Source organism: Spizellomyces punctatus (genome assembly GCF_000182565.1).
Source record: "Spizellomyces punctatus DAOM BR117 chromosome Unknown supercont1.22, whole genome shotgun sequence".
NCBI classification, from domain to species: domain Eukaryota; kingdom Fungi; phylum Chytridiomycota; class Chytridiomycetes; order Spizellomycetales; family Spizellomycetaceae; genus Spizellomyces; species Spizellomyces punctatus.
The window spans coordinates 66,264-89,790 of NW_015971558.1; the positions used below are offsets into that span (position 1 = coordinate 66,264).

General features: G+C 48.3%; 7 protein-coding genes across 7 annotated transcripts; 4 read left to right on the top strand and 3 right to left on the bottom strand.

The window, feature by feature from the left end:
- The first annotated feature begins 1,104 nt into the window (after nucleotides 1–1,104).
- SPPG_08470 (Na,H/K antiporter P-type ATPase, alpha subunit) lies at nucleotides 1,105–5,877 on the top strand. Its single transcript, XM_016756626.1, has 14 exons — nucleotides 1,105–1,430; nucleotides 1,488–1,760; nucleotides 1,817–1,994; nucleotides 2,057–2,804; nucleotides 2,872–2,983; nucleotides 3,054–3,297; nucleotides 3,375–3,460; nucleotides 3,542–4,091; nucleotides 4,150–5,012; nucleotides 5,074–5,207; nucleotides 5,270–5,346; nucleotides 5,408–5,518; nucleotides 5,580–5,638; nucleotides 5,700–5,877. The coding sequence occupies exons 1-14, from the start codon at nucleotides 1,125–1,127 to the stop codon at nucleotides 5,793–5,795; spliced, it is 3,837 nt and encodes a 1,278-aa protein (XP_016604121.1). The 5' UTR covers nucleotides 1,105–1,124; the 3' UTR covers nucleotides 5,796–5,877.
- Nucleotides 5,878–6,217: 340 nt separating this feature from the next.
- On the bottom strand, nucleotides 6,218–6,947 carry SPPG_09541 (uncharacterized protein; the record flags this gene model as incomplete). The annotated part of the gene is made up of 2 exons (XM_016757715.1): nucleotides 6,218–6,574; nucleotides 6,639–6,947. The coding sequence occupies 2 exons, from the start codon at nucleotides 6,945–6,947 to the stop codon at nucleotides 6,218–6,220; spliced, it is 666 nt and encodes a 221-aa protein (XP_016604122.1).
- Nucleotides 6,948–7,155: 208 nt separating this feature from the next.
- SPPG_09542 (uncharacterized protein) lies at nucleotides 7,156–10,912 on the bottom strand (the record flags this gene model as incomplete). The annotated part of the gene is made up of 18 exons (XM_016757716.1): nucleotides 7,156–7,205; nucleotides 7,266–7,401; nucleotides 7,470–7,533; nucleotides 7,591–7,682; nucleotides 7,737–7,857; nucleotides 7,917–7,958; nucleotides 8,054–8,155; nucleotides 8,211–8,444; nucleotides 8,514–8,694; nucleotides 8,781–8,823; nucleotides 8,913–9,042; nucleotides 9,107–9,306; nucleotides 9,387–9,867; nucleotides 9,936–10,325; nucleotides 10,390–10,465; nucleotides 10,538–10,607; nucleotides 10,725–10,818; nucleotides 10,893–10,912. 18 exons carry the CDS (start codon nucleotides 10,910–10,912, stop codon nucleotides 7,156–7,158), a joined length of 2,526 nt encoding a protein of 841 aa, XP_016604123.1.
- Nucleotides 10,913–11,118: 206 nt separating this feature from the next.
- SPPG_08472 (uncharacterized protein) lies at nucleotides 11,119–14,424 on the top strand. Its single transcript, XM_016756627.1, has 4 exons — nucleotides 11,119–11,253; nucleotides 11,342–12,805; nucleotides 12,872–14,005; nucleotides 14,061–14,424. The coding sequence occupies exons 1-4, from the start codon at nucleotides 11,214–11,216 to the stop codon at nucleotides 14,243–14,245; spliced, it is 2,823 nt and encodes a 940-aa protein (XP_016604124.1). The 5' UTR covers nucleotides 11,119–11,213; the 3' UTR covers nucleotides 14,246–14,424.
- A 12-nt stretch (nucleotides 14,425–14,436) lies between these two features.
- SPPG_08473 (uncharacterized protein) lies at nucleotides 14,437–16,834 on the top strand (the record flags this gene model as incomplete). The annotated part of the gene is made up of 2 exons (XM_016756628.1): nucleotides 14,437–14,609; nucleotides 14,684–16,834. Exons 1-2 carry the CDS (start codon nucleotides 14,448–14,450, stop codon nucleotides 16,832–16,834), a joined length of 2,313 nt encoding a protein of 770 aa, XP_016604125.1. The 5' UTR covers nucleotides 14,437–14,447.
- Nucleotides 16,734–20,856, bottom strand: SPPG_08474 (uncharacterized protein). The gene is made up of 2 exons (XM_016756629.1): nucleotides 20,704–20,856; nucleotides 16,734–20,642 (listed from the first exon to the last, which is right to left on the bottom strand). The coding sequence occupies exons 1-2, from the start codon at nucleotides 20,749–20,751 to the stop codon at nucleotides 16,935–16,937; spliced, it is 3,756 nt and encodes a 1,251-aa protein (XP_016604126.1). The 5' UTR covers nucleotides 20,752–20,856; the 3' UTR covers nucleotides 16,734–16,934.
- Nucleotides 20,857–20,978: 122 nt separating this feature from the next.
- On the top strand, nucleotides 20,979–23,420 carry SPPG_08475 (uncharacterized protein). The gene is made up of 5 exons (XM_016756630.1): nucleotides 20,979–21,250; nucleotides 21,311–21,403; nucleotides 21,476–22,259; nucleotides 22,314–22,949; nucleotides 23,011–23,420. The coding sequence occupies exons 1-5, from the start codon at nucleotides 21,002–21,004 to the stop codon at nucleotides 23,055–23,057; spliced, it is 1,809 nt and encodes a 602-aa protein (XP_016604127.1). The 5' UTR covers nucleotides 20,979–21,001; the 3' UTR covers nucleotides 23,058–23,420.
- The last annotated feature ends 107 nt before the right edge of the window (nucleotides 23,421–23,527 follow it).

Consider the following 23,527-nt stretch of genomic DNA (forward strand, 5'->3'; position numbering starts at 1 on the left):
GGCTTCAATGCCATCAAGAGTTCTGGATCAAGGCCTAGTAGGGACCGCGTGTGGTGGTGGGCAATCATCCGGTTAGAACCAACCGTTACGTATTGCGTGTATAATTGCCTAGTAGTAGCTTAGCTTTTCCGAACCAGTTGTCGCCGGTTTATTCCCTGGTGTACAGCTTGTGCAGATAAAGATGGTGCATCACGTGAGTCATGTGGGGGTCTAGAATTCTAGTCTACACGTCCAAGATTCTTGCTGGTGCGGCGGCATGACCCCCACATGACTCACGTGATGCACCATCTTTATCTGCACAAGCTGTAGCTAGTGCCAGTTTCTGTCACCTCTACACTAATCGTGCGTGAAAATAGAAATGTCAGTGCCACGGAGCATTGCAGCCAGTTGAATTAACCACATTTATTGTGACATCAACCTCATGAAGATAAACAAAAAGACAGGTCCAATATGTGTGGCCATGAACGGTGCAATTACTATCCCTTGCGGTCATCTATGAGAGGAATATTCTGCAGTTGCCACCTGCATGATGCTCCATGACTCAATATATCCACTCTTTTTCTATATAAACTCCCCCTCTTCTTCTTCCCTCTTGTCTCTTTATCCCTCGACTCTCAAAGCATCTGCCCAACGCTCAAGTCTCAAATCCATCATGAGAATACTGCTCTGGTGCTGAGGACCTCATCCACCCGACAAAACCAACATAATCCCTTGCAAACGCTGCTATTACTATATTGCTACGATCGCAGGTATATCTTGCTGATTTTTCCCACGTGCATATTCCCAATTTTACGTAGTATCTGAACATCCTCCGACCCAAAAAGAGCTTTGGAATCAAAGGCTTAGTAGGATTTCTCTCGTGGTGGTGGGCTTAGTTACCCGGTTGACCAACCGTTATGTATTGCATGTGTAATTGGGCCCAGTCGTAGTTGGTTGTAAGGAGGGAATTACTTAGCTTTTCCGGGCTGGTTGTCGCCAGTCTACCCCCTGGTGTCTTGTGTTGTGACTTTTGTTATTGCCAATACACTACCAGTAGCGACTCTGATGCCGTAAATGCTTACATACTGTCGCCGTTCCAAAGTATGCATCACTGACAGTGGTTATAGAGGTTTGCTGATAGAGAGATGTCCGACGACGAGGCCCCGCATTCCAAACCAGTAGATGACGCGCCAAATACTGCAGAAAAGAAGCAGGGCATGGCGGCTCTGTTTCACGGAGTGGAAAAATCGGCGGCCGAAATCGAGAGCGATGAAATCCGGAGAGAAAAGTCGCGCGTTGCAGCAGCTTCCATAGCAGCCGATGTGCGGGAGCGTATCGCTGGGTCTGGGCTCGCTCTTACAACAGGAAAAGGAAAGAGTGTGGTGGAAGAGCAGGAAGCAGTTACCAAGCAAGAAATTGATCAAAAGCCCTCCGGCTTTAGGACTGATATCGTAAGTATATTATTGAAGTTGATCGTTCACTCATAGCTTGAGCTCATGGCTTGGCAGGTTGATCACCGTCTCAGTCTAGCTAGTCTTGCCGACAAATATTCCACGACAATTAATTCTCGGAACCCATTGAAATCGCAAGGGCTTTCACCAAGAGATATTGTTGAGCGAGCGAAGCGACATGGACCAAATGCACTTACACCGCCCCGTCGTACTCCTTGGTACTGGAAGTTCTTGCAATGTTTGGGCAATCTTTTCAATGTGCTTCTCGGTGCGGCAGGAACCGGATATTTGATAACTTACGCAATCAATCAAGTGGACTACTTTGAAAATGTGAGTATTTTTGCTGTAAATAGAGTGTATCTATTCTCATGCTCTCACAAATACAGGCATATATCGGATGCATCCTAATTAGTGTCGCGTTTATTAACGCAGGTATCGAATTTTATGAACTTCAGAAAATCGCTGCAATCTTGGGGTCGTTCACAAATCTCATTCCCGCGCAAGCGGAGGTGATAAGATCTGGACAACTGAAAACTGTACTAGCACAAGAGATAGTCCCTGGAGGTCGATACAGCATTCGTACGCTTGGTAAATGACGGGTTTTGCTGATATCCACTTCGTTGCAGATATTGCAGTGATTCGTGCCGGCGCTAAAGTGCCCGCAGATATGGTGTTATTTAATAGCACTGATTGCAAGGTAGACATGTCCAGTCTGACTGGAGAAAGCGATCCACTAGGTCGGACTGCTTTGGAGAATGGGGCTCCACCTGATGTCGAAGCGATTGACGCTCCCAATGTGGTGTTCAACGGAAGTGTTATCGTGTCCGGCGAAGCTTATGGAATTGTCATTGGGACAGGAGATGCAACAGTTCTGGGAAAGATTGCCGAGCTTACCAAGGCCGAAAAAAAGCGCCGTTCGCCTCTCTCCTCAGAGATACACCGCTTTTGTCATACAATATCAGTGCTTGCCACTATCACCGCTTTGATATTCTTTTTATTTGCGGTCGCTCGCGGGCGTAACTTTAACTACGCATTAACGTTCGGGATCGGAATTCTCGTTGCGTGGATTCCTCAAGGGCTAGCGGTCACTGTCACGATGTTATTGACGATCGCAGGAAGACGCATGGCGGAACGGAGCGTTCTGGTAAAGGATCTTCACGGGGTTGAAACGCTCGGTGCTGTTACGATGCTCGCTACAGATAAAACCGGAACTCTGACGAAGAATGAAATGACAGTTGTTAACTTGTACACTAGCGGTGTTGTGTGGTTCGCGGGACCTGGAGGCCCGAATGAGTGTCCGGTGGGAGAAAGGCCTTTGAAAATGGATGGAAGTGGTATTCCCCAGATACTTCACATGAGTGCTACATGCACCAGGTAAATGGGTTAAGGTTTTCGATGGGGTTACGCCTTGTACTCACGGTGGAAAGCGGTTTATTGCCAGAGCCCGCTTTGATCGAACGGATGTTCCGTTGGAGCAAAGAGTTGCATTGGGCGATGCAACAGAAGCAGGGCTTTTACGATGGGCTGGATCCAGGCTGATGAACATAGATAAGGTAAGATTGAGACAAAGGTTGGCAGTTTCCGCCTCGTTCTAGTTTAAGTATAATTGATAATTGCCCAAAGCTTCCAGTGTTGTACCCCAAAGTATTTGAAGTTCCCTTTACCTCTGATACCAAATGCCACATCTCCATTCATCGGAAGGGACACTTGACGGGCGGGCTTACCCTTCATATGAAGGGCGCACCGGAAGTTGTTTGGAAGCGCTGTAGCACCGTGTGGATTGATGGAAAAGCGGTCCCCATAGCTGAAACTGATGAAAAACGGTTTGTAGATGCGCATGCAAAAATGTGCGCAAAAGGACATAGAGGTATATGACTTGAATTCAGACCACAAGCGGAGTTGTACGTTGACTTGGCTAATAAAAGAGCTCACTGATGCTTGTAGTGTTGGCATTCGCGATGCTGCAGCTCCACGGGAAGAAGTATCCCGATAACTGGAAATTCGACAAGGAAAAGAATAACTTTCCCACTGTAAGGCGACTTGAGCAAAGCAACGTTTTCGCGTGTTGAGAGTTTTTACAGCCTAACCAGCCAATCTATTCCTTGCATTAGACAGATCTGACATTTGTCGGGCTTGTTTCTCTAGAAGATCCACCCAAAACTGGCGTACGCCAGGCGATTGGGAAAGTACGTGGTGCGGGGATAAAGGTAGTTATGGTTACTGGCGATCACCCGTTAACAGCAGAAAGCGTTGGAAGATCCATCAACCTTGTCACTTCTCTGTCTCCCACGCGGCTCTCGTATCACGACGACCTTCCTGTTGCACGTCCTATCCGAGATCGGGACAACACTTCGTGCGTCATTCTAAGTGGGTCGGTTCTCCCACATTTGACTGATAGCGACTGGCTACACATACTTCTTCACGATGAGGTAGTCTTCGCTAGAACCTCCCCAGCACAAAAATTAGACATCGTAACTCGAGCACAAGCCCTAGGGCATATTGTTGGCGTGACAGGGGATGGTGTGAACGACGCTGCCGCGCTTAAGAAAGCAGATCTCGGAATAGCCATGAATAAGACTGGAAGTGATGTAAGCAAGGAGGCAGCTGGAATGGTGCTACTGGATGACGATTTTGCAACCATTGTGAAAGGTATATTAGAAGGTAACAAGATATATTTGAAAATGTGCAAATGCGATAATCACTCACTTATAACCCTCAGGGCGCCTCATATTTTGGAATCTGAAAAAGGCCATTAAATACTCACTGACACATATCATGGCGGAAGTGATTCCCTACCTTCTTTTTGTTCTTGTACCGATCCCGCAGTGCCTTACGTCAATTCAAATTCTTGCGGTAGATTTGGGATTCGAACTATTTATCACGCTATCTTTTGCTTTCGAACCACCAGAAGATGAAGAGTTGATCATGAAGATGCCGCCTCGTCGACCTGTTACAGAAGAAAGCATAATGGCTGTAATGCATGCGCGACGACTGCGTCGAGACGCAAAGCGGAGAGCTATGGACGAAGAAATTGCAGCGGAGGCAGGCGAGGCTGGTTTATCAAGAGAAAATGAGAATGCGGAGGACGATGGGGGAGTACGATCAGATTCCCACGAAGGGATCCCTTTGGGAGTTGCCACGTACACCGATTCCCATATGCTAATGGCCAGGCTGGTAGATGAAGACGCAGAGTTGCTCATGGAAGATATTCGACAACAGAATGTGGTTGGCGCAGAAGCCGCAGAAGCAGCAGCTGCTCGAATCCGATCTCGGTACGAGAAATTGTGGTTTGAGGTCCGGGCAGTACTCACGCAACCCGGATACTGGAGGGCGCAGTATCGTGCATGGCGAGAGCTCACCCAGGGGTTTATCGTTGGAGAGAGGTTGGTAGATGGAGATGTGATGATGTGGGCATACCTGGAGGGCGGCGTTATTGAATGTTGCGGTGGCCTCGCGACATTCTTCGCTGTGCTCTGGTTCTCATTCGGCATATCAGGAGCGGATGCGGTACGTGCACAAAAAGGCAGACGCTACTTCCTACCGCATAGCCCTCCACTCGAGTTGGGCAATGGGTCTTATGTGGTGAGTGATATGCGGGTGAACGCCGGCCCAAGGATGCCATATGTATTTAACTGTTGGAAAGCTGGGTGATGCACAATTCGAAGCACTCAAGCAAGCACAAAGCGGTTTCTACCTCTCAGTATTGATTATTCAAGTGTGGAACCTGTTCGCTTGCAAAGCTCGTTTGAGACTACCCTTCGGGAAGTTTATGGTCGAGTAAGTTGTGATTAATACAATGCCTTACGCCTTTGAATGTGCTTGACTCAGCGACACTTTAGAAATCCAAAGACGTGGTATGCGCTCCTTGCCGGTTGTGCGGTTGGTTTTTTCATTGTTTACACTCCTTTAATGAATGGCAAGTATCTCTTAGTTTGGGGCTAAGAACTCCATGATTGACATGCGTTGCTTGTTTGTAGCGCTTTTCTTCACGTCAATGAACGTCGATCCTATTTTTCTACTCGTTCCCATGAGTTTCGGCGGATTCCTTTTGTTATACTCCATTTTTCGAAGATTGGTATTACAAAGAGGTGGGTTGGAAACGTGCCCTCGTGCCTTCCTTATCACCATCTCAAACATATTCGTGGTCAGTTAATCCTGATGAAAGAAGTGCAAGTGTTGAAGGGTTGAACATGGCTCCGTCAAACTGGGTAAGAGGATTTTCTTGATGATTTTCATAACATTTTAATTGATGCGAAATGCCTGCGAAAGTCTCTCAGCGATCGGAGCAAAGCATCAACATCTGGACACAGGAGGGGTTTATTGAGTGGTCTCCGAATAGGCAAGATTGTAACTACTGATAGCTAGCTGAGCACATCCGCAAGCACCAGCTAGAAGATCATCGTTCGCGTGTGGTGAAAAGTGTCGTTTTGACAGTGTGTTTACGGAAGCCGTGCTTACGTCAGCGTCGGGCTTAGCATAAACCGAGCCAGAGTTCCACTCTTCTTTTTCCCCTTACCAGGTTTTGATATCGTCGCCAAGAAACGAACACTTAGATTTTGGTATGGCAAGGACTATATCCTACCAAAAACGAAAATCTCACATCTTCATTCCTGGCATCGGGCTTGCTGGACAATCCGTACCTGGATCAAACACCAAATGGGATTTTCTTTATTAAGAGTTTCTCCAACATGATTCCCAAGAATTCCTTCAACCTCAGATCATGACTGGAACACAAACTTCATCTGAAACTGAGCTCTCATTCGATTCAAAATGTTCAAGGATTGACACTAACTTATTTTCAGGCGTTGTAAACCACATGATGGGCAGAATTTGTCTGCCGCTACGCCGAATGAATGCCCACAATCTGCGCAGAATTTTGCCAGTTTCCACCCATCGCCCCCTGCTCCATCGGCAGCACTCGCTACATCATCTCGTCCTGCAGCCAGTGAGACGCCACTTGCTTTCCCAGGGCCAACCTTTGCTTTACTAGCCGCAGCCTTCGGTTTCGAGGTTAATTGTAGTTTTGACAGGGTCTCAATGGTTTTGGTGGGTTGGGGTATCTCTGGCTTCTTCTGACGCTCTTTGGCAAAATACCCCCCTGGTTTGCAGCTGCGCAGGTGAACCTCAAGTCGATCGCGCAGGAACTAGCAGAGAAATTGATCAAAATGATATGTCTCGTACTTGCCGAGATTCAAATTATCGTCATACCTTTCTAGAGCAATTTGGACATTCTTCCCGGCCTTGGTCCATAAAAGTCGCAAAGGCAGCATCGTTGTAATCCTGTGTTGACAGGCCCCCTACGGCGACTGCATCGTTCCCCGAACCCCCCGCATTTGGAGGACGGGGTCTGGGACGTCGCTGCTCTTTCGGAAGCAGGGCGTTCCTAGCATCCCATTTCGCGAGACATTGCTTTTCGTGAATGGCGAGGGATTTTGAGCCAAACTCTCGGCCACATATGTAACACACACGGGTGAAAGGATTGCGGCCCTCAGCCTTTGCAGCAACTCTAGTGTCCATCGCTGCTGTCGTAAGAGAAGACTAGAGTATTGCGGTGGGAGCCTAACTTGCCATCAAATAATACTATCCACCATGATGTCACACCCAGTCAGTCTGAGGGGGAAAAGCTAAAAATAGCCAGTTATGCGCGGCCCGATCAAAGATAGGTCGTCTGTTGCATTTACATGTTAAGTATTAAGGGGTAAAGACACAGAGAAATACAATTCATTTAATACACGTTTGTCGCTGTCTTTCGTCGGCTAATGGCTGACTTCACCCCTAAACATTCACCTTTATATCAGCCTGGTTTGCTTTATCATCCGGCATTTAAAACACTACCTCGTCGAGCCACTCTAGTTCCCATTACGATATGCTGATCCTCGTTCAAGCTGGCTATTGCCGCGGCATGCGAAAAAAAATTGCGGGGAATATACTTTGCAGCTGTCCGGTTTGAAGGAGCAGCATTTGCGATGGACTGACGACGACAACAATCCCAACGGGTAAGCAAAGGGTAAGTACTGGTGCTTGCCAGGACTCGCTTACTCTGGAATCATCAAGCATTGCTGTGTGCGGACGGTGACGACGTAGGCCCGCAGAGGGCTGCCTTCTACAAACGAACCTTAAATGATCAAGACCTACAATATACTATTGGCTTTGTTTTTACCTTGCCGAAAATGGTCGCGGTGATGTAGCTCTAGTCCGCTGTGCTTGTATGTCGGCCACATCTGGCGTCTCAAATAATACATGACGGGTAGACTTGAATCTGCGATCAGCTGTAGGCGACTATGCCGTATGATAATCGCAATATACCTTAGACGGGGCCACGGTGTCAAGCACCTCGTGAGAATGGGAGCCCATACTCCGAATAGGTGGTAGCCGTTTCGAAAGATGAGTGTTCCCAGTTACGGAGGTAGAAGGCCTAGATGACTCCCTATGCGCGGTATTAATATGGTTCACTCGACTCAATCTGATAGCACTATTGCTAGGTACCAGGCATTTGACGGAGCGATCCTGGTTTGTCCTATTCCTATGCTTAAGAAAGTGAGGTTGCATCAAAATACTACCGGCGGACAGAACTATGCTTTGTGCGTTAAGATACTGTAATTTAGACTAGTTGGATAGCTTACCTCGTCCCATATATCATATCGTTCAAGGCAGTGGGGATGGCGTTGACTGTCGCAGGGCCAGGCACAGCTGGTAATGGTAATAGTCGCATGCCCGGATTGTTTCTGAAATGATATCCTGTCAGGGAAGAGACTACAGAAATTTGGAAATCCTACCAACCGCTTCCAGTTGTGCCCGCCTTGTTTTGGTGCGGCGCTTTGCAGCCTGACAGCATGGCTCTGGTGCTGAGAATGATTGAAGACATCTGCAATACGTCCAGACGTGGGACGCGCGGATGTTGGCCGCGCAGACACAGTAGTTCGTGCAGACGTTGGGCGCGCAGATGCCGGGCGCGATGTTGACGACGCCTCTAAAATGAGCAGACTATTCGCCGGAGTTACAAAAATGTCGTGCCTTTTGAGCAGATAGACACTTGTGAAGGTCCGTTAAGGTATTACGAATGAGCAGATTAACGAAACTCACGTCGCGCGAACACGAGCTGAGGATTCCCGCTTTTGCAGTGAAACCGGGCGAATTGTGATGGCACTGAGTAGGCCATCGTCGTCGCTATCATCCTGAAACAGCATTTCAGGGTACCCCAATCCTCCTTGTCCACTGGTCGCGTGGACATTGTCGTGTTCATCCGCTTCTGAACCTCTTAGTGCTAGATGGATGGAAATGTGAATGTTTAATATCCTTCAGCATTGAGTGTATACCATCTCGGGGAAAGTCTGTCACAGTGGTACTTACTGGCGGACAATGCGTCAATAAGTGGATGGAACATGGGAACCAACTACAAATAGGTGGCAGATCGGCTTAGTGGAGCAATGGTCATCTGGGTATTAACTTGGGCGGAGCACTAATCCAACCCTGACCTCTTACCTCCGACCATATGTCATCAAATATATGTCCTACTATATCCTGCCGAATGCTGGCATTTGGTGTCATTGGAGGTATAGCTTGACGTTGATGTGAGTACCGTTTAATCTTTTTATCCTCTAGGTCCTCGGCACTTTTACGTGTTAGTTAGCAGAGAACAGATTATGGGTGGTGACCCAACCAGGGATGACACATACGTTTGAGTATCGCACGCAAACCACTCATCGACTTCGCCGTTTTCGGCAAAGACTTCTTCGTGCTTATGGTTGACGCACGGCGTAGCGCCATCGTCGATCATCGTCAGAGAGGACATCACTGATTCCGCGGGTATTCTCAGTAGATCTTCGAACGAAGGTACCAAATACTCATATAATGCTACGCTGTTGAGGTCGTGGTCCTATGAACATGCTCAGTACCTGTCGACGCAGCCTCAGCCTGGAAGTCTCCATCATTAGGAGAGTCTGTAAAAATCATTACCGGGAGCATCATCAATACGTCATAAATATTCACGATATGGGTTGTCTGAAGGGGCGCAGTGTCCAAAGGTGGAGTCGAGATTTTCGTGACGTCCAACTTGAGTTCACTTGCGCAGCTTCCAGGGTGGTCAAAGAGTTTTTGCAAGCCAATGAAAGCTATGGCCCAATCCGCTACGGTGGTCTTGCACAAGCTAGCACAAGATTCCACGCGGAATGATAATAGTGCAAAATACTGATCATCTTGCAAATCTCTTAGATGATTGCCTAAGTGTTTCTTCAGTGCATCTACACCGCCAGGTCCATTCGCGAAGAGTTCAACGCTGTACGTCGTATCGGGTATCGGTGAAAACTCCATTGGAAGATACGAAGGTTGTGGGTTTGGGTTCTCCGGTGTTGGAGTTGGACAGCGATCTTCCTCCTCCTCACCGATTCCTGCTTTTCCCTCCTGCCCGTGGAGTGTTTTAAAGTATCGAAAGATCAGCCTGGATTCGCGTAAAATGTACAGATGTTTTAGATAGAAGATTAATAGGTTATAGGAATACGATCGTACCAGCGAGTGTGCCCATTTCGTCGGTCATGATTCAGCAATCCTTTTATAGCTTCTTGTACTTTAGGATCCGACCAATCAAACAAGCTCCTTGCATAGTACGGCCAATTTCCGTTTGGGCCAGTTGGCTCTTTCGCGTGGTCATAAATCTGATCAACTGCCTCCAGCATAAATTTTCGAGCAACAATATCGTTACTGAGACCAATTCCTTCAACAAAAGGTAGCGAGTCTGGGTAAGAGGCATGGCACGGCTTTGGTGAATAAAGGGATGCTGAGTTGTGCTCAATTGGATTCTCAGGAACAAAAAAATATGGAGAATGGCATCGAAGTTCACTCCTCGGTATAATTTCATACCCCAAATCTTTCGTGGGGAGAATCTGATGTCCACGTACACTGTGACCGGGCGCATATGTTCATTATAATCAAAGAACAGTTTGCGTATTTGAAGCGCACTTACCGCAAATGGGGGAAAAGGGAAGACCATTCTACGCATTCCTCCATCAATTGCTGATTACCAATGAGGGTATCGCTTTCTATCGGAAAACAGGAAGACGCAATGTCAGGAGAGAACATCCCAACATCCTCCCAAAACCCACTGCCCGTACCATGATATAGAAACGTTTCGAGTTGCTCCAACATCTCTTCGACCTGGGATGTAGCGTGCGCATCGTAATCCTAGCAACAAATGCCCAACTAACTTCAGTATGGAGTTTTTCGTCATTATTCGCTCAAGTTCTGTGCTCATTCCGGCCTTTCCATATTTGCGCCTCATTTACACTTAGTGCAGCTCACATGTTCAACATCATCCCAAGAGGAGCTCACAGTACTGACTACGCTGGAAGGTGCATAGTCATATATTCTCTGCGATATTGAGCCGGATGATTGCCTGGAAATAATGCCTTAGTTTTAATTGCAAGGATTGTCCCAGGTGACAAACTCATGCTAACCAGCGACACGCACGTCTGGGAACAAGTGTCCATTACAACTATCACGCCATATGGGCTCAAAAGGCGGTCAACCAGTTCCAGAGTACACGTCGAAAGCAGTCAATACCGTCTGCAGGTTGGTCAAGGTCGTTGGTGAGGTCTCCCATCCAAATCCGCTGCTACGTAAGCAAAGATGGTTGATTAGCTTCACATTCCAAAGGCAGTGGCTGGAACCAACAAGTTTGCCAAGGACAAAGTGTGAGATTCGTACTTTGCAGATGCCACGTACACGAGAGGCAGATCGACGGAAGCCCTAGTATGCGGGTTTAGGAGGGTATTCATACGCATTCGACAAATGCTTGGGGTCAAGCGTGTGGAAGACATCTGCCAGGCTGGTAAGTCTACGTTTGCAGGGGATAGTCCAGACTTTGGAGACCCGCGGCAGGCACTTTGTTGCACGTTTCTAATTCTGTCAGCTATTAGCCGCGGCGCTTGGACTGGTTGCATACGGGAACTATCTTTTTGGGCAATCTGGATCCATATCGGTTGGCGGTGGTGCATATCTTTTTCTTGGACTGGCGTTCTATTATGTGTCGAATCACTACCCATCTACCAAGGGGTCTAATGTTGTGAATTATGCTGGAGGCACAAAGGGTTTCCATGCATTGAATGCATCGCCACGGGCCGTGTTAATGTGCGCAATTCTGGCGTTGACAGTCATCAGTGCGGAGATCCACCGGCGCCTCGACATAATCAAAATACGACATGTGGAAATTAGGGACGCTATTGGACACAAGCCAGAAGCATCTCCGTTATCATGTCGTCCCATCGCACAATTGGTTGGCCGCAGGTACGATGCCATATACCGAAATTCAACGTATTTTGACCCAGGGGCTTCCTTGGCGTGCGAACCTGCGGGGTGCCCTTGTCTGCAGGGAGTTGCGCGCAGACGTGGAACGCCAAGATGTCATCTCTACCGGCAATATGACAGACCATTTGACCCCTCCAAGACTGGCTTGTATGTTGCTGAGTACTGGTTCAAATGTGGAGTGAACGGGAAGGGAAAGGACTTGGTGTTTTCGTCGACTGTTTCTCGAATCCTACATGTTCGAGACCGACCATCACTGCAACTGAGGAGCCTTGGTGTGGATCAAATAACAGTCGCATTCCCAGAAGCAGTAGCCCGTGATAATAAAGGGGACCTACGGTTCAGTGTTGCACCAACCGCACTCGGTGGACTCGATCCCAGCTCCTTCCAAAGTCGAGTAGTAGATGGGAATGGTATCACATTGGCGAATATTATCATAGATGATGTCCACGTCGGTGCTCCTATGACTGAGGCAGCTTTGCATGCTACAAATCAAGATACATCTAAAGCGACGTTCATTCTCCACCTCCGTCTCCCCGAATATACAATACCGATTAACCAGTGGCCCGTAAACGCAACGCTCGAAATGTGGCCTTCGCCTAGGGCTTGTTTTGATGCCCAGTACCCTTTCGCGCCATGTTCACCGAAGCAAGTACGCATATCAATTTTTCCTCCACCCATAGCACGAGCATGGCTTAAACATCGCGTGGATGCAGTCACCTTGGTTGCCCGTTTCGCATTTTCCGGCACTTTTATTACAAAGACGGGTAGACAAATGGCACTGGCGGAGTCGTTTTCAGTAACTCTCGCCCAGCAGACAGCTGGATTCTTTTGGAACAGCCGAACTGTTCGCACCACGCTGGACATTCTGTGGCTCCGTCACGCGACGCTTCCGACGGCGCCAGGTGCTGATTTTACGAAAGAAGAGATCGAATATGATATTGCAATACATTTACCACGGGAAAAATACAACACCGGCGATAAGCTCATATTGGCTGTCCGCGAAAATGCCCTAGTTGGAGCTGGTTGGCCTCATTTCCCAGTATGGAGCGCCAATGCAGAGGTGGAACTAGTCAAGGGTGAGAAACGAACTGCATCCTGCATGTCGAAATCTCATGATAGCATGGCTCATTTGTGAATCTTAGGGTTTTGCTGCTCGGATGAGCCTCGTCGCTCCTATCGCGTGGATCTTGCAGCCCATTGCCATCTTCCCGGCAAGTTCTACGCCAATGCAAACGCATGTCCGCAAATAGGCGCAGTATCCCAACCCCCCGGTGGTTTACAAAGAAAAGCGCTTCCGTCTGCGCGTCTGCAACTGATTGGACCACGAGTTATGGTTTTGTACGCTGGTGAACCTTTTGTAGATCCTGGGGTCAGCATTGTCGGTCTGCAGGAGGGCGTTTCCGGACACAAACCGAAGGTCATTACCCGATTCGATAGATCATTTGATGCCGCAAAGCCTCGGGCGGGTGTCTTCGTACAGACATATCTGCAGGATCCCGTAAACGATGACCACACGTCGGTAACCCGAGTTCTCTATGTGCGGCATCGTCGACCAACTGCGGCTCTTGTCGGCTGGTACGAAAAGTTGACGGCACGGAACGAAATGAGTGAAGGCAACAGGCGGGGTATGATCGTAATACGGTTCTCGTCGCGCGTGAACATCGATTTGGATTCTTTTGCTATTTCGATCAATGGATCTGCTGTGGAACCATTGAACATCAAATATCATAATGATACCGATTTATGGGACGTAGAACTAGATTACCAAAAAAGCAAAGGGGCGTGGAGAGAAGGGACCAGCATTGCTGTCAACATAAATGGTGATAAATGTACGGACGCTCGGCCGCCATTTGGTAGATGCGACGTGAATCAGCGCCTAGAAGCCATCACAGGGCAAGGTGTGCATGTGATCGGGATTCAGGACACAAGGTGGACCGCCGAGCATCTTGAGGTTACAGTCCAATTCTCTGACGAGGTCAAAGGGGTGTCAGGAACCGACATCGGTCCGGAGGCTTTTGAGGCCTCTTTCGTTCACGCTAGTGACCGTATCGTGAGAGACTATCAGCCCGCATGTCGAATTCCGGGTGCTGGGTTGGAAGTGATGGGTGTGGAACGCGTCCTTGGCCAGCACGTTGTCTACAGTTTAAGGATTCGCGGCGCAGTGCTCCAATCCGATGCATGGAAAGGTGCTGTCATAGTAGCCTTGCGGCCTGGAAAAGTGGTAGCGTCCAATTTTGCCGGACTCATCGTTCCTTGTTGGGCCTCTGTGGTTGACGGTAAGTGAATCCATCATGCTTGTCGAGAGTATGTGGAGGCTGACTCATGATTCAGGCCAAGCCAATACTCCAAAATCCTCGATCCAAAGTATAGGATACGAGTTTGCTCTTGCACTCGTTGCACAGCTTGTCAAGACTATATTGCTTTTCAGCACGCTTTATGTTTGCATCTTTGGAGACGATCATCTTCTAGCAGGTGCTTGGGGAAGTGCCTGCATTTTGATTTTGTTCTTAGCTTAATTTGTTACAATTGTTTTATGTTGTATAAGCGTAGATTGTTATTAGGTTTATTTTCGTAGTATGCTGTAACAGCAGATGGAGTTAATCATCTGTTACAATTCGAAGCACATGAAGAGTTGCTTATGTAAGCCTGGCGGGGTGCTGAAGCACTTAGTTTGGTTCACCTTCCCTCGGCCTCAGCACTGAATGCACTAGACCACCTATGGCGGAAGCTGTAATTTCATCCGGTCGGGTTGGTACTCCTACTCAGTCCCATGACAGAATAGTCAGCATAGATAACCAGAACGAACAGTCCGAGTCCGATAGTCAGGATACTGTGAAAAGCCTTGAGAGGAGAATAGTTGAACTCGAAACCCAGCTCAAGGTAGCGTTGTTCTTACAGCGCCTTTTGCATCCCACCTATTCCCTCGAACCCTTCATGCTTTTTGCTTGAATTAGAATGTCAGCGAACAAAAAGAGAAAGAGTTGGCCCTCGCAGCGGAAACTATTACGCGGAAAAATGATGTGATTGACGTTATGCGAATAAAGCTGAATCGGTACGAGTTTGCAATCAAAGAAGCCATTCTCTTTCTGGGAAAGCCAATGTTGAACTTTGAGGAATGGCTGACGCGTGGAGGAAAGGAGTCCTTCAGTGGGGATTCCGGCCAAGCTGAGCATTCCCGTATCGCCTCAACTATCAGCAAATCCAACAACGATAAGTCTTTGCCGGCACAGATGGCAGAGAAACAACAAGCTCAGCAGGCTGCAAACTTCCAGCTGTCTCTGACGTCCGGCTCAAAAGCAATGTTGCCAGGCGGCGCAACACCGTTGGAAGTTCAGTGTATGGAATGTCTGCGCCTGGCGTTGAATTATCTAAAAAGTGCCCAGATGTCAGTTAAGGCTGTGTCAGAGCCCAAGCCACCAGGCATTCAAACTACTCAGGATCTGGAGCCTCTGCCTCGATTGAATGGTGAGGCAGCACATGCAGAGTCAGCGTCCCCCGGCGACGGGGCATGGCCCAAACTATCTCCTTGCAGAGAAGAGGAACCTGAGCCCCCACGGCTTGGTACAGCTTCAAGCGATACAAAAGGACTTTTGTCAACCGGAAATATGTCACAGGCAGGGTTACAATCTGGTCGATCATACTCTTCTGCCTCAAGCCATGAAAGGAAGATTTCAGCTCAAAAGGCCGCTGCAGCACTTTATCATGCTGCTACTTCTCTACCAGAGGATGACGAGAGCGATCTAGCAACCAATCCATCGAGGAGTACTGGAACAGCCCCAAGCACCCCAACGATCAGTAAATGCCACTTCTGCCGTGACAATATGCTACAACTACACCACTTGCAGGATACTATTGACGGTCTCAAGCTTGATATCACGGATCTTGCCGATCAATTAGAGGAGGAACGCGCCATAAGGGATAGACTACAGCTGAGCAAGGACATTTTAGATCAAGAACTCGAGGAGCTTACTGCTCAACTGTTTGACCAAGCGAATCGAATGGTGATAGATGAAGCAAAAATGCGGGATGAACTGGAACATTCTAATCGCCAATTGAGGGGCGAGCTGAGCGAGGTAATGCAAAATTTTAGAAGACGGGACGACGAATTACAACAGCTGCGTCAGTCTCTACGGGCACTAGAAGCTGCTAAACTACGCTCAAGCTCTGTTACCAACCTTACCTCTGCTGCTGGTTCCAGTTCGCCCCTGGGTTCACAATCCAGCCTTGCCACTTCTGGCCCTCCTCTCCGTCGTGACAGTATTATGCGAAGGTCATCAGTAATTGTTTCCCCGCATGGCTCTTTCCCAGTCCTAGGCATCAACTCGTCCTCAACCATCCCAGTCGACGGGATCATCTTCTCAGAATTTCAGGAGCATGTAAAGGAAACCATGAACTCGAACTACCAACAAACACCCTCTATTACAACTCAGTTCTTTAAACGGTGTATGGCGGAGGATGTCGAACCATGCCTATTCTACGGGTACCACCTGGACGGAGGTGGGATATTCAAGCAAACACAGGGCCTAAGCGCATCAAGCAAAAAGAAATTCCTGGAAAACATATCACGGGGATGGTGTGAAGTGGTACCGCATTGGGCAACTCGATCGAATTCTTCACTTGCGAGTAAGATATCACAGTCACCTTCCTCACCATCACCGTTGTCGGGTGACATCGCCTCCCAACAATCACAGCGACCAGCAGCTCGTACAAAATGCTATGCTTGTACGTTGATCCGAGATTGTGATTACAAAATCCGGTTTGTCCCCCCAGCGCCGAGCACATCGTCTACAACCACAGGATCCGTTTCCTCATCCTCAGCAACACAAACTTCCTTATCACCAGATGCGGCGTGGCAACCTCTATGTCGATTTTGTAGGGATCGAATTCTTGCGGTGCTTGGTTTCTTTGCATTTTTGTCGCATTTGCGTGATGGGGTGAAGCACGGTGCGACGATCCTTGCGATGTTCCGACAAGTCCTATGGTTGCGAAGGCGTATGGCGGGGTCGAGAATAGGGAGTACTGCATTGTTCGATGGGGACGCAGACGGAAACTGGAGGCTTGAAGCAGGGGGTGATTGGGAAAAACTGGTGCAAATAATGCCGTGATCTCATAATATTGATTTTGTTTATATCTTGGCTTCCTGGATAGTGCTGCACCTATATCATGGATGGCATGCCCAACTACCAACCTATGCACATGGTATTCCTAGCACGAAACTGCCACACCCAATCCACCGACCGATGTCCCATCCAACATAGGGAATGCATTTGCAACCAATTCACAGGTTGCTTTACCATCAAAACTATTCAAAACTTCCATACCAGCAGGGATAAAGTCTTCGGGCTTCCCTCGTCCTCTCCAGTGTTCAGCCATCCACTTAGGAATCTTTCCTTCCCGCAGGGTTGTTGCCCTAGTCCCCTCTGTTGACAATTGCACTCCCTGTCCTCCCATGACTGCCCATAATGACAACCACACGATATCCTGTCCGTGACGGCAGTTGGCGGCCGCCTTCAGCACACCCACAGCGCCCTCTGTAACTTCCTGCGTATACCATCGTGAATTCAAGAAGGGTACTACACTAGTTACTATCCTAAAGATACTATTGTTTGACATCTGGACTCTAAGAAGTAGCTCGGCCATAGTGGTAAGGGACGCGACGTAGACTTTCATCTGTTGTGATGTTACCACCCGATGATGTACATCGCGATGTGCTCGATGCGACCCTTCCTTCTCTCCCGCATATGTCCGCTCAACAGCCCTCTGCAAACTTTTTGCAAGGACTTCAAACCGGGGGATCAGATCGTCCGCCACCCGTTTGACAACAAAATCGGGCGACAGACGACACATGGTTGCCACAGCAATTAATGCTTCAAATACGACGTAATGTTCCTCATCTCCCAAGCGACGGGTAATGATCGGCCAGAACTTGTGAATGGTTGGGTTGAGATCGTTCGAGCGTAGGCGGAGGATAGCGAGAGAACTATGAAAAATGCGTAGGGATTGGACCCGAAGTCTCGGGTTGGCACTGGAGTGGTAATGGTATAACTTGTTGACGATTTTCAGAGCCAATGACTGCACATGAGACGGAGGTCCTACTCCGTCGGCTCGCTCATCGCTTGTCCCGTGCATGTCGAATTTGTCGCCACTTTGGCCTAGGTCATCCGGTGACGAAATCGGTCTGCCAGGGGATGTTACTCCTTCAAATTCACCACTTTTGCGGTCCGTGAAGAATTTTTCTATGTCGCCAATCGATGCCTGTCCGCGGTTCTGCTGGTTCGGTGTTCTTCGCTCTTCAACGGACGGCTTGCATTCAAGGTAAAATCCAAGCATTTCTTGCGAACAGGCAGAGAGTTCAAAAGGGGCTCGCTCATCGATTATTGGAGCAAGGCAGACACTTTCACTTCGTTCATCCCTCGAGGTCTCTTTCTCCACGGGTACACTGGCATCCTCACACATCACGTCCATCAAGGTCTTAAGAACTCCAATTAGATTGAACACGACTAGCCCATTTTCATTGTGCCAATGATCCAAAGCATCCAAAATTTCGTCGACAGAATCATCCATGTAAGGAACGATATGAATACCTGCGATCCGGATTGCCGCCTTTAGCACGAGTGGCGCTCGTGGATTCTGCGCAATGTAGCGCAAGCGTCGTGATACAATATTCACAATGTAGTCAACATTCTGAAGAATCATTTCGCGCGGCCCTTGCATGCTATCGCTCGACGGTTGAGTGGATTTGTGATACTCACAAGCTTCCGCGACGGCAATTAATGTAGCCATTGCCGAATCGCTTACAGTTCGATTCGGATCTCCAACGTTTTCAAGTATTGCATAAAGAGTATCCATAAGCAGTAAGCGAAAGTCGGCTCCAGCCACAGCAGCCATGACCGCTACGCCTTCAAGAATAAGACTAGTTTTCTGGATGACGGCGTTAAAGGTACCACTCATCGGAGCACTATCCGGCTCATTCACGAGATAATCGGGGTTCAATCTTCGAAGGTCCTTGAGAAGCTTCAAATCAGCAAGATTTGTCGGAAGTTTCAGTATGGGTGAGTCAAGATATTCGCGAACTACGGATTTTATAATTGGCATCATAGAGGCTTTTCTGTCTTCTGACCCATTGGAATAACTGAGAGCTTCGACTCCTACACCCGCAGCACCAAGACATATTTCATTCAGAATGTAGATCGCTTGTGGCTGATAATCCCCGAACGCTATGGAACGTAGGTGTCCCAAGAAATGGTCTACCAGAGATTCTAGATCCCCATAGTAGCCCAGTAGGCGGCACATTTGGCTGATAGCCAAAGTAACTTTATCGTTACGGAAGTACTGAAATCGCTTTCGCGGAAACATGTACGCAAACCGCTTGAAATCTTTTCCGGTTGACGGTTCACTCCTCTCCGGAACTTCAGACGCCATATCCATGATGGCAAAGCCAATGCTCGACTCTGCTACCCGATCCTCTACCAGCTTGACTTCAGAGCTATCAAATGTCAAGATCTTAAGCAATCCAAGAGACACATGATTCATTACAGCTCCCAAGGGCTTGTTGATTTCTCCCTTTAAGAGCATCAAGTAACCGTTTGCGATATGAAGGGATTCTAGTTTTCTGCCATCATCAGTCTGCATCATTTGTCGCGGTAGCGTCATCATGTAGGAGAAGAAGGTCTCTTTCAGGATGGATGTTACGGAATATTGGTCGCGTATTTTAGCGGCTACGACTTCAATTTGCGCCCGGCATTCGTTCGCCACCAAGGGGTATTCGTCATTGACGTAGCACAGCAACGTTTCAACCAACAGCGGGATGGATAACCCAAGGGAACAAGAGCAGTGCAGTGCCACATTGGATGCAAACCGCAAGAACCCCAGACGTATTTTCCACTGATCATGACTACGAATCGTAAATATACGAGTAAAGAGCTTATTGAGACGTATAACGGTGTTTTTGTGCCAATGGGCATCCCTAACTATATATGGTTTCGGTTGCGGTTCTGAAGAATCTGCAACGGTGGCTGGGGCGTGCAATGGCGGCCTCAAATTCTGTGCCCGATCATCCATCGATGGAATTCGCTGAGCCAGCTCGACCAGATCAGCCCAACTAGGTTTTTGCTTCGGAAGTAAGTGTTCGCAAGCGTCATCACTCATGACTAATACAATAGTCTGGAGAAGTAAATTCAGACATCCAACGATGATTCGATGGCTGTCCTTTGCGTCTTTCGTTATCGTTTTGGCCAATGTAGAACTGATTCCCGGTAAGAACTGAGCAACTATATCCGGCTCGCGCAATTGCTGCACGACACGCGACAACGTGTCTATAGCGGATACTTGCAGACGCAAATTCCGCTCCTTCTCGATCAAGTCCAATAGAACGACTACTACGTGTGCAACAGCTGGCTGATACTCTGATCTACTCAGCTCCTTATCAGTCGTATCCCTTATGGCTACCCTGTCTACTTCCTCGCACTGTTCATTTTCTACCGTCGGGGGTACCGCAGGTTTCTTTACCAGGGCCAGCAGACACCGAACGCCGAGGCCTTTGACCTCCTCTGATGTTCCTCTCCCGTTTCTCACTGCCTTCGATACAGTTCCTTGAGATATTATGAACGGTAAAGTAACTAGCAGCTCCCGATAAAGTTGAAGCGGCACTGCTTCACCCGGACACATTTCCAAAAGGTACAGTAAACATTCGAGACCGCACTCCAAGGCACTCAAGGAAGCCGACGGGTAGCTGAAAAGCTGCAGAATTGGAAATGTGACGTATTCAACTAGACCGCCCAGCACGCTCGCGCCGCATTCGCTTGCGCCAATGACGTGCAGCATATCGAGCAGAGCCACGAGCCGGTTGTTCGCATCTCTGGTTGTAGTTGTCCAGCAGTGGGGATTCATTACGTCCACGCATATTGGCTTGAGCTGAGCAAGCAAATAAGGTTAGATCAAGAAGACCTGCTTTGGTATTGCCGTCTGATAGCACCTGCTTGAAAGCTTCACGCCTTCGAGATTCTAGTGTAGCTGAATCCATGCAGACCCAGAGGACCTTTAGTAGTTCAAGCTGCCCCACACTATCTCGGGACCGTTCAACTATGGAAGCACCATGCGATAGCACTAGCGACTACTAGCAGAAGAGGCCATAACCCTAACCCTAACCCTGGATGTCAGTTGGATTCCAATTCAACTTGATAGCGTAAGCGCATTGGAGCCGGCTCATTCGTGTCAGCGTCAGACCCTCTTTCTCGGAGTACGAACTTTTAGCAAGTTGTCGTATTTTCGCCATGCTCAGCAGTAAGTCCTCCAGGGGAAGGTTCAAACGACCTGAATTTCGTAGTGCACCAGCCTCCGTTGGGCCCGAGCAAGTCCTAAGGAAGCTGGTAGCTCAATCACGAACTTCCGGGCGTTTAAATCTTTCTAACCGGTCTCTGACGGCAATTCCCAATGCTCTTTGGGATGATGTTGCGGAGAGCACGCAAAAGGTGGACCTTTCCTTTGATAGACGCGAGGCGACTGACGCTAATTGGTGGGAAGTAAGTAACACTCAGTCATGGCAAAAGGTTTGGGGGCTGAAGCTCATCAGCAACTTCTAGGTGGTGGATTTGACGAGGCTTATCATAGCTGACAACATGTTGGAAGATTTGGACCCGCGGGTTGGAATGCTTCATGGATTGACAGTCCTGGATGTTCGTTGGTTCTTTCACTTCAATCGTCAGGTTCCCTCGCAGGTTGTTGAAGTTATCTCCATTTTGATCCAGATTCATAACAACGTAATATCGCGGCTTCCTGAAGAGATTGGGGCACTAATAAATCTTTCGATTCTGAATGTTTCCGGCAATAGCCTCACGTCCCTGCCAGCGGGTGTATTCGCCTTGCCTATCATCGATCTGAACCTAGCAAACAACAAATTCTCGGAACTTCCGGCGTCCATTGGCGACTTTAAGCGGCTGAAAACGCTCGATGTCTCCAACAACAAGTTGACATCCCTTCCAACGTCTTTGAATCAGTTGACGACCTTGACTACTCTCAACCTCTCTAGGAACGAACTTGACCTGCTAGGCGACTTCAGCAGTCTAGTCCATCTTAGCGATCTAGAAGTGACTGATAACAGGCTGACTCGGCTCTTTCCTGCGACTGAAAGCAGCGTGACGCTCCTGCAGTCCTTGCTGCGCCTTGATCTTCGTCGTAACCAGCTCACTTCGCTCGCTCCAGCGGGGGAAATCATCAAATTCCCTGCATTACGTGAACTCTATGTTTCCCAAAATACTATAACAAAGTTGGGCGTTGGAATTCTGGCAGAAGCACCCCATCTCCAGATTCTGGATGTTGGGTACAATAAGCTGACAGAGTTTCCAATGGAAATCCTAGGCTTGAAGGAGCTGAAGCGTTTGGACATTACCAACAACTCGATTGGAAAGTTACCGCCAGAGCTGGGTCTATTGGAGGGTATCAATGCTTTTCTATTTACTGGAAACCCTTTGCGTGGAGTGCCGCTCGGGTCGACGTCGAAGATTCTGAGTACTTTGAGGGATAAGATCGCAGGTACGACGTCAATTGGAGCTACATTCCGTTTCCACGGCTAATCATGTCACATAGACGCGCCATCTCCCGCCATACAATCGCACGCGAGCCCGCCAGGAAGTCCCGGCAGAAGGGCTATACCTCCATCTACCCAAGAGGCGGCCTCCCGCACAGTAGATCTCTCTCAGCGTTCTTTGGGTCAATTGGATTCTTCGTGTTTCAGTGACCTATCTTGGACTCCTTCCAAACTCATTCTGCATCACAATGCGTTTACCAGAATTCCCGAAGCTGTGTACGATTTAGCGCACGGATTAACAACACTTGTACTGAACCACAACCAAATTACAGAGTTCCCCGTGAAAAGCCTTCCTAATTTACAAATCCTGAACTTGTCGTCTAATTTCCTTACCTCGCTTCCGTCCTCTCCCGATTTTCCTGCACTGCGCGAGCTCAACGTTAACCATAATCGTATCGCAAGTTTGCCGCCCAGGTTGCCGTTTCCTCAGCTTGAGACATTTCTCGTTTCAGCAAATGTGATAGACCGGATTGACCCCAATACCTTTCGAAACCTCCAACACTTACACATCCTGGAACTAGCCGATAACAATATAGCACACATTCCACCTGAGCTAGGGTTGTGCACTGGCCTGCGGATTCTAACGCTTGGGGGGAATCCTTTCAGGGTACCTCGCAGACAGATTCTCGATAAAGGTACACATTGAAATCGAATTGCAATTTAGTCGCATCAATATAACTCGTCGTTGGAATTTAGGGACGGATGCCATTCTCGCATATTTGAGAGACCGTATTCCGACGTGATCAACCGATCGATGAAATCTACTGAGACTGTATTCTCATTAGCATTTTCCCGCGTACAGAATGGGTCAGACTTCCCAGTAGGATTTTCTTGGGGTGGTGGGGATGTGTAAATGATGACTTGAAGAGGAATGCGACCAAAAAATCTGTATAAAAGGGTTGATAGCGTACATAGTAACCACAGTTATTTATTTTGTTGGAGTTAAACTAGTTAGGATACTTTTAGGGTGGTTGTCATCAAAACATCTACTAGATATGTGTCGATACTGGTGCTTTGCAAGCTATAGCCTACCAGGGCCTCCTCGACCCGACCGTTAGTGTCTAAAATATCAATGTACAGCTATCTGTTGCATCACTTGAATGCCCATGAATGAAGTCTATGGGTTCTTAAATCTGCCGACATTGCCTTCCCGACTTCCGAATCGAATCGACACTCTTGATTTCCACACTTGTGAATCTGGGGATTGTTTTGT